At 33.7% G+C, this 9,588-nt stretch overlaps 2 protein-coding genes across 2 annotated transcripts in view; one reads left to right on the forward strand and one right to left on the reverse strand.

Moving 5' to 3' along the window:
• Positions 1-1,820: 1,820 nt before the first annotated feature.
• LOC133201137 (uncharacterized) lies at positions 1,821-4,473 on the reverse strand. Its single transcript, XM_061336922.1, has 4 exons — positions 4,339-4,473; positions 2,907-3,020; positions 2,349-2,474; positions 1,821-2,215 (listed from the first exon to the last, which is right to left on the reverse strand). The coding sequence occupies exons 1-4, from the start codon at positions 4,387-4,389 to the stop codon at positions 2,183-2,185; spliced, it is 324 nt and encodes a 107-aa protein (XP_061192906.1). The 5' UTR covers positions 4,390-4,473; the 3' UTR covers positions 1,821-2,182.
• Positions 4,474-4,878: 405 nt separating this feature from the next.
• Positions 4,879-9,588, forward strand: part of LOC133178105 (endoplasmic reticulum membrane-associated RNA degradation protein-like) — a 57,423-nt gene continuing 52,713 nt past the window's right edge. The window contains exons 1-4 of the mRNA XM_061312864.1: positions 4,879-5,177; positions 6,509-6,669; positions 8,504-8,605; positions 9,440-9,532. Coding sequence (XP_061168848.1) covers positions 5,021-5,177; positions 6,509-6,669; positions 8,504-8,605; positions 9,440-9,532 — 513 coding nt within the window. The 5' untranslated portion in view covers positions 4,879-5,020. The remainder of the gene's footprint in view (positions 5,178-6,508; positions 6,670-8,503; positions 8,606-9,439; positions 9,533-9,588) is intronic.

A 9,588-nucleotide genomic window follows, 5' to 3' on the forward strand; every position in this document is an offset into this window, starting at 1 on the left:
ATTTTATGTTTTATAGTTACAATGAATTCAATGGCTTACGTATATGTAAGTCTATTTAAAAGCAGTTGACAGTGTAAAAACACAAAGAAAGAATGACACAGTGATATCTTGTAAACGATGAATTCAATGTCTTTAATTTTCAGTTTAGTATCAAAATAATCTGCTGGATGAAATGGTAAATAGACATTAAGACTTGATCCTCACAGTGAAAACATGCAGAAAACAACAAAAGAAAGAAATATAGCAGTATGTATTACAGAATCCTAATACAAAGAGAAAAATTAATCAACAAGAATTCTCATAAACCAAGTCAAACATAATCTTCCAAAACAAAAACACCCCACCCCCACCCACACACAACAAACAAACAAAATTCAAAATTTCAAAAATATGAAGCTTAAGGGCCATAACTCTGATTTTAGGCTAGTGATGCCTAAAAATTCAATAAAAGATATATGAATAAAACTCTTTATTACATTTTCAACAGTGAAATACTGTGATTTATTTATTGAATAAAAGTGATATTCTCTCACAGTATGAAAGTATACCAAAATGATATTCTCTCACAGTGTGAAAGGATATCAAAGTAAGTAAAAAATAATTTCTGGCCTGTCATAAGATAGAGATAGTAACTAAGCATCTTGATAGAGCTAAAACTGCAAATTTCTTCCCAAATATGTTGCTAAAATCCATGATATGTAATGTTTTCAATCACACAACTGCTAAGCTACGATCGACGTCTCAACCACTCAACTATGACGTCAAGCCTATGACACTGTGTTAAGAAAAGACAGAGGCAAAGGGAAAATCAAAGAAAATGTAATAAACAGAAAATTCAATGTTTTGTAGATGAATATGGAATTTATTTCACTCGTGAGACAGGATTTTTTGATATTTTCACTCGTGCTTCGCACTCGTGAAAATATCAAAAAATCCTGTCCCACTTGTGAAATAAATTCCATATTCATCTACAAAACATTGAATATCCTCTATATATATATATAATGGATACATGTAAATTTCAATGAAGTAGACTTCTGACAAAAACAAGCAAAGAGGTTTTCATAAAAAGAATATAACAGTGAGAGATAAAATAAAAATGCATATAAAAGGGGGAAAAAATCACAAAGAAAATGTTATGATGCTCAGGATAAAAATATAATATAAGAGACCTGGATTTGTATCCCTGATAGAACTTTAGGTGTCAATTTATTCTGACACATCAACAAATGAAAGAAAAAACATCATAATCAAAAATTGTTAATCAATACTTTATACTACATTTCAGTACTGGTTTATTCAACCAATACAAAGTAGTAGAACACAACATTATCCTTTGATAAACCAAATATACAGATATCTTATTGTTACCTAATTTTAGAATTAAAGATATCTTGGACAGCAGAAAACTTTAATTACAGAAAAATCTTATGGTATTTAATTTTTATTGGAAAATATATGATCAAAATATTAAGATGATCAAATCTCAATGCAACATGCATATACAAATGTACAGAAGAACTTTATATTTATTATTTTATACATAATGTATGGGATGATGATCTCTGCACCCTTTCTATGTACTATTTTTTTCAACTCCAAAATTAATAATATATATATAAGATACATAATGTAGCATGAGATGTCTTTATAGATACTGATATCAGAGAAGCTAACATTCCTCAATGAATTAAAATACACCTGAGACATTTAAGTCACTTTTAGTTTGAGATCATACTATAATAAGTACAAATTAATTCAGTCAATATATAAAAGGATAATTTGAAAACTAAATATTAATTAAAAGCACCATTAAAAAAAACACTACTGAATTAGGTGACTTTTTTTCATAAAATCTTCATAATTGAATTAAATCAATTATCAGAATAAATTTCACATAATTTTGTTAACAATTATTTTTGTCTTCAATAATGTACACACACATACAGACAAAAAATATGATAAAACATGTCATAAAATCAACCATGAAAACAAGTGTGCCTGTTGATGCTGCATAAAGGGGGACAACTGTTACTGTGAAATGAAAATCACATGAACAACTTGACAGTACTCTTATCATAATGTTCAAGGTGGCTGATCACTGCGAGCTGTGAGCATTCTTCCATCCATTTATGACAGCAAAGTGATTTGTTCTGTAATTAACACTTGATCTTTTTATATGTCAACTGTATGTCTTCACATGCCGGAAATGTCCCTGTGTAAAAAAAGACTTTAATTAGAACATGAGAAACAGAAAATAAATGTCATCCATTCCTGAAAGCAAATCTAAAGAAGAGTAAAAAATGTTTTTCTTGTGATATGTTAATAGATTCAGAAAATTTCTTTACCGGTTCCCCTGCTAAGCATCTCATACACTCTGATTGGTGGTTGTTGTTGTTGAGGCCCTGTAGAGGGAAACTGTTGATGGGAAAGTTGAGTTTATTGCCCCCTGTGTGTGGCTTCTGAGATTCTGCCTGCAATATAAGCATAATAATATCTTTGTAATTCCAATGGCAACTTGGCTAATTTGATAACATAAATAGGCCTAACATAAAAAAAAACAGACTTTCATAAATTTCACATTTCTTCACTATCTTTCAACAAATCCATAAAAATCTTGTATGTTTTAATTCCAGTACAGTAAAAATAAATGTACTTTAAATTCTTATCACAATGCAGATACATATCACAGAAAGGGAGGAAAGCTCCTACTTTTCATTCATTTTTAGAGAGAGATTGCACTTCTTTATAACTCAAGGTTCATCATTTCCATCACCAACTCTGTTCTATACAGAGATAAAGAATTTTATCCCTGGTGCATAGTCTCCATTATTTAACCCCTTCAATTTTTAGAGAAGTTGTTTCAATCAACCACTACCATTCTAAACAGTGATAAAGGATTTTACCTGAGGTGTGTAGGTTGCATCCATGACTTCCATTCTCTCTATCATCTGAGGTTCCTTTTGTGTTAAAAGATGTAATATCTGCTGCTCATCTAGAATATACATGCATGGCTTCTTCTGTAAAACAAAAAGAGAACGGTAAAAAATGTTTAAACATGTTTATAATACAGTCAAACCTCGTTATCTTGAACTCGATGGGACAGAGAAAAAACTTTGAGATATGTGAGGATTCAAAATATCAAAGGTAAAATACTTAAAGAATAAGTATAGTTGGGACTTTCAAATCACTTTGACATATCCATGGTATTTGAGATACAAGTGTTCGAGATACTGAAATTCAACTGTATATTCATAATGTGAAAAGCAAGCAGATGACTCTTTTGCTGCTAGATCATGTCCAAGAGTTCAACCAGGTATGAATCCTGCTCTAGTACATTGAATTTCTTCCTTTACTGAGATTTTACTGGTTCTTTCACATTTTTTCAATATTATTTTGGGTACAGTTGGTATCAGGTTCGTTTGCCCCATCTACCTTTTCGCATGAGTCTGTTCGCGCAGGGTCCGTTCACCATTATTCTTGTTCGCCATATATCTCATTCGCCATATATCTCGTTCGCCCTAATATATATACAATATATAGTAAATATTAACATTTATTATTAATTTATTCAATATTTTATGATTTGGTGTTTTTTTTCAAATGTTGCTACAATATTTTTTTTTATTTACCGCAATCTTAATTAAACAATTCAAATTTGATATTAATGCTTTTTACATGCTTACATCTGTAACTCGTTTAATCATACTTATAATAATAATGTCACTATAATTTAAGGGATCACATCCATGTTTTTTTTTACAATCTGCGTTATGTTTTGAAAACAATTAAAGGACGGAGACATTCATTTCTGTTGGTCTTTCGGGTCTTTGATAGGAGAGGTAGTGTGACCACATGCATACTTCTGTCGTCTCCCGTATGCAATTTATGTACAAATGTACATATAATTTATTTAAAAAATCCTTTGGTTCATTATGCAACTTTCTGCAATATAAATAAGACGAACAAACCCGTGCGAACAAGTTTTAGGGCGATCTGACTCTGGGCGAACGAGAATTAGGGCGAAGGGCGAACAAATTTTAGGGGCGAACGAACATACAACTATTATTTTGTATTTACTTCCTTATCATGCCTTATTAAATTTTGAAGTAAAGATCGAACACGTACCTAATTTAAATTAAATCCCAGTTGTAAAAGTTCTTGCGCAAGGGAATTCTTCCTGGAGTGTATATTATATCTTTTTTATAAAAAGATCTTAAACTCAGATTAGGTAATTTTGAAAATAATATTTTTATTAATATTTTTTGTTTCACTTATTAGCGCTTATGTATAGGCCTAACAATATGTACGGGACTTCTCACATAGGATTAATCTTACCTGGACAGACCCGTCAATGTCTTCAATGCTAAATTTGCGTTTAGTAGACATGCCTCGTAAATTTAAGTTATTGATTTAATAAAAATACAATAGCATTTTAGAAGATTTGGTCAATTTAAAATTTCAGCGTGGGTTTTCAGACTTTCTCTTTCTGTTTGTAAATATTTTTCTAAAATACAAGTCCAACAAAACTCGCATTTCCGGATTTATTTTGGAATGCTTTTCTTCATATCATATTTTAAACTGCTTTCTCGAATCATTATTCTTTCACTAATGATAATGCTTATGTCAATTTTTAATGATTTTTTCATGAAATGAAAACGCAAAATGAAATAGTGAAATAGCAACTTTCGAATTTGTTATGGAACGAAATGACTATTTTCTATTCACGTTCGAGTTATCTCAGTTTTCACTCATGGACTAAGCAACGAACAAACGGTGATTGAATTTGTATTCCTCATGTGAATTGCTTTTAGATTTTTTTGTGATGACTGTCAACAGAAAAAATTAATGATTAAAACCGAGAACACAAGTATACAATCATTATACATGCATTTAAACACACTGTATAGAGAACAGGAGAATGTAAAGCTCACTGTACAGCTGCTATAGACTGATAGGTTCATGATGTAAGCAACCAATAACAGGCATTCATATTTTGTAAGGATAATTTCAGCGACGTATGGAAAGCCTACAGCTTAAAACATGTTTGTCTCCAAAAGTTCATTTTTTAATCACAAAAGTTGGCAGAAGTAGAAATGAAGCGAAAGGTGCGAGGGCAACTAGCATAACGCCAGACGGTTTCATCATTTGGGATGAAGCTTGCATTTGTCTACCAGGTTAGTTATACACAACAGAAAGAAGAAAATTATGTCTGAATCAGGAATCAAACTTGGAACACCTGGATTACCAGTCAGGCGCATGCTATTATAATAGAAAGAATAATATATATTATTGTAAATAATGTAAACATTGTAAGATGGAAGTCAAAATTGGACTTGAATCCAGGTCCTCCTCTTCAACAATAAATTCTATTCAAGCACTATAGATCAAAACTTCTGATCAAGCCAAGAAGAGCACATAATTCTATTGACTTACCCTCAATAAGCTAGCTGCTCCGGGGTTGGCAAAACATTTCAGACATGGGAGAAGGAGCCCCTACCACTAATTGTGTGGATGTCCTAACACCTAAATAACTCCTGGTAAAAAGAACATAAAAAGTTTTTGGAAGTGTATCTCCTCAAAAAAAAAATATTTTGCTCATTTTTATCAGATTATCTGGGAAAAGAATTGTCAATGAAATGTTGAGATCTCAAGAAACACAACTTTTGAAATAAAATGAAATTGTGGTGATCATACAATTCCAATTGCCTGTGGCCAGATAGCTCAGTTGATGGAGCACCTGTATGGAGTAGAGGGGACCCAGGTTTAAATCTTGGTCTGGTCTATTGTATTTTCTTCTTTTCTATTTGTCGCCCGCGTGGCACAGTGGTTAGAGCTTCTGCTCTAGAGTCGCAAAGTAAGGAGTTGATCCTTACGTTGAGGGCTTGAATCCCACTGTGGGATGTGGAGACCGGTCCTTCAGTTGAGACCGTATAAACCGAGGCCCCGTGTCACAGTAGGTGCTGGCACGAAAAAGACCCCTCACTGCTCAATGGCCGTAAGTGCCAAGTATATGACAAAATTTGCAGCTCTCCACCGGCCAGTGGTGGCATCTCCATATGAGTGAAAAATTCTCGAGAGGGACGTTGAACAACATACAATCAATCAATCAATCTTTCCTATTCCATTTGGTGTCATTGACCTTCCACAGACTTGCGGGTGAAAGTCCTGCCAGAGGCAAAAGAATGTAGGTTGTGTGTCTTTATAGCAAACATATTTTAATGGGGTGGTGTGTGCGGTTTAACAGGTTGATTGCCTGTGACTAGCTCAGTTGGTAGAACACTTGACTTGAGCTGAAGGGGCCAAGGTTCAAATCCTAGTCTGGTCCATCACATTCTCTCTCTCTCTCTCCCCCCCCCCCCCCCCCCCCCCCCCCCCCCCCCGGATTCTTGGCTGTACATACTTGTTCACTCTAATTACAGCACTGTATAAAATTGTAAGCAAATTCACATGGATTTCACATGGAAAAATCTTTTTTGAATTAAAATCTTAGTTATACTCATTACAGAAACATCACCTTCAGATGAGTATGATTACTTCATGGCTTGTGTCCAGTCTCTGTCACCTGTGTTCTTTGAAGCAGAAGAAATACTGCTCTCTAATCACTGGCAGGAGATCTGGATCAAACATAAACCACACCTCAGCTGGATACCAGAGGATCATCAACAGGTCTGGTTTGAACATATTGTAACATAATCTTTTAATTACAAAGGGATTGGGCACACAAGTTCTAAAAACTTAATATGCTTTCTCCCTAATCATAAGGTAATGCTGATTTTTTTTTATTAATCATGTAGATGATGGATTTTCCTGAACTTTGATTTTTAGCTCACCTCAACGAAGTTGGGGGAGCTTATGTAATACCCTCAGCTTCGGTGTCAGAATCCCAGGTTAAAGTTTTTGGAGCACATTTCTTTTCAAGTACTTCTATGCCCTATATCAATCAGAGGTGCAAGGAGAATGCCTCTAGTGTGTTTCATTGTACCAGTCAAGGTTTCAGATGCTGCAATTTTAGCTAAAGAATGACCAGTTTAACGTTTTTGGAGCAGGTTAGAGTTTTTGGAGCAGGTTAAAATTTTTGGTGGGGCAGGTTAAAATTTTTGGTGGAGCAGGTTAAAATTTTTGGAGCAGATCCTGTTTCCAAGTAACTATAAGTCCTATGTTGACCAAACTTGAATGGATGATACATCTAAGGATGCACACTACCAGGCTTGCTTCGGATGCTGGATCTGACCTACATTTTCCAAATGAGTGACCAGGTTAAAGTTTTTGGAGCATATCTCATTTCCAAGTAACTATAAGTCCTATGTTGACCAAACTTGCAAGGATGATACATCTAAGGATGCACACTACTGGACTTGCTTCAGGTGCTGGATCTGATCTACATTTTCTGGATGAGTGACCAGGTAAAAGTTTTGGAGCAGGTCCATTGCAAGAAACTGTAAGGCCTATCTGAACCAAACTTCCATGGATGATGCATCAAGGGATGGACACTTTCAAACTTGCTTCAGATGCTGAATTAGACCTACATTTTCAGGATGAGTGACTACTTCAAAGTTTTTAGATAAGTCTATTCCCAAGTAACTGTAAGTGCTATCTGACCAAAATTGCATAAATGTTGCATCTAGGGATGCACACTACCAGATTTTTAGTTTAGTGTGGGACTTTACCTTACTTAAAGACAACATTTGTTGAGGTGAGCTCTGTAATCACTAACTTATGTTTATTTGTCAATACATATTGTTTAGAATTACAGTAAAACTTGCCTAATCCAGCCACCACTGGTTCTATAGAAATTGGCTGGACTAGACAAACATAGAAAACTTTCTTGATTAGACAACATTTTGAACAATTGAAATTACTGAAAGGGACTTTAAGTTTACATTGCACATGTATTAGGCAAGATTTCAGAATATACAACATCCAGAATAGACAATTTTCACTGTACATGTATATAGAAATATTAATGAAAATCACCTGCTAGCTACATATTTACAATTTCTGGAGAGATTTAATATTATGACATTCAAACTGCCATCTGATAACAATACTATACGTGTACAGAAATTGACTTATTCAAAATTTAGCGCAATCACTGGGTATGGAGTTGTTGGTGTAATCATGATCGAATTAGTGCTACACATGTCTGTGCCGTGTATTGTATTTATAAATGATTTCTTAGCGGTATATATGTTCATGAATTAGTGCATTGTTGTCTGCGCCAAAGCCGCTAAAATATAAAGCCCGCTTTTTAAAGTACACATACAGTATATGTGCATATTATAAATGATTTCTTAGCGGTATTCATGAATAAGCGCATCATTGTCTGTGCCAAAGCTGCTAAAATATAAAGCCCCCATTTTTAAGTACACATACAGTATTTTTGATTTTCCTTGGTAGTTAGCGTGCAGGACAGATGTAATGAAAGTACTAGTTGTTGTTTTTTTATTAATTAATTTTTTTTTTAAAAATTTTGACAAATGTATATATATGATTTTTTCAGGCTGTAGAAGATTCACTTAAGTATTTAACATCTACAAATGAATCACACCACATCCTGGGTTTACAGTTGGTTTGCTCTGTTCTGGAGAGAGCGCTAGGTGATGTAAGTATAGCTCAAGTTGTCATAGGATCTCAATTTTTCAAAATTGCAGAATTTCAACAAAGGCTTTATAATTTCCCTGTGTATATGATATCTCTCATTTTGGACAAGCAACACTGCTTGCTGTGTGAAGTTTGGTTATTATTTGATGTATAAAATGTTAAGCTTTGTTCTGTATTTTGATATTTTCCTGTGTTAATATTTATCAGACTAAGGTCATTACCAACATCACAGAGGTAAACTTGTTTGCAACAGTTATTTCAAATATATAACTTGTTAACGTATTGCTGCATGATTCATTAATCAAAATATTAGTATTTCTGAGAATCCCACATCCTTGTGAGTTTGTTTTTCATACCTAGCCCATGTCTTCTTATACATTCATAAACTTAAAGGTTCATGATTTGATGATTGTTAAGTGTATCGGCAAAATTGGATTTCTAAAAGTATCATCGCTCTTGATTCCTCAAAAAAAAGTATTTGATGGAATAAAGTTTGATTTTCAATACAGCTAGAATCCAGAACCATAATGATTGGATGATGAACAGCAAATTTTTTTTACTGTTTGGAGGAAATCATCCTGTCTGAGCGTAAATTAAGTATTTTGTATGGCTCAGAGGAACATGAGAGGGGGATAAGGGGGCAGGAGGCACAAAATCTTAATGTTTTTAATCCCTAACCCCCCCCCCCCCTTTAGAATATTGTATTATCACATTCCCGAGATGGCGATATTATATAATGAAAGACTTCTTCCAGTTCCTCTAGAAGAAACCATCTTTCCATAAAAAATCTACCTATTCATTTAAAACTTGTAAATTCTTTTGCTCATTTTTATAGGTTTTTGAGTATGTAAGTTCCCTGCACTGTCCCTCTCTCCTCAAAGACATTCTGAATTCAGGGGAAATAACTCAGGTGTTTGGAAGAAATGTGGTAAGTGCAGATATTTATTTTAATTATATATATACTTTTAAATATGGATATATTAA

This window comes from Saccostrea echinata, unplaced genomic scaffold (genome assembly GCF_033153115.1).
Source record: "Saccostrea echinata isolate AGI-Se365-2 ecotype Australia unplaced genomic scaffold, CSIRO_AGI_Sech_v1 ptg000002l, whole genome shotgun sequence".
Lineage (NCBI taxonomy): Eukaryota > Metazoa > Mollusca > Bivalvia > Ostreida > Ostreidae > Saccostrea > Saccostrea echinata.

Excerpts from the sequence above, each read along its gene's own strand:
- LOC133201137 (XM_061336922.1), bottom strand. The coding sequence starts at position 4,389 with ATGTCTACTAAACGCAAATTTAGCATTGAAGACATTGACGGGTCTGTC. Across the intron at positions 2,475-2,906 it reads ATGCAACCTACACACCTCAG|GCAGAATCTCAGAAGCCACA; the intron begins GTAAAATCCTTT and ends CTTATATTGCAG. Across the intron at positions 2,216-2,348 it reads GATGCTTAGCAGGGGAACCG|GGACATTTCCGGCATGTGAA; the intron begins GTAAAGAAATTT and ends TTTTTTACACAG.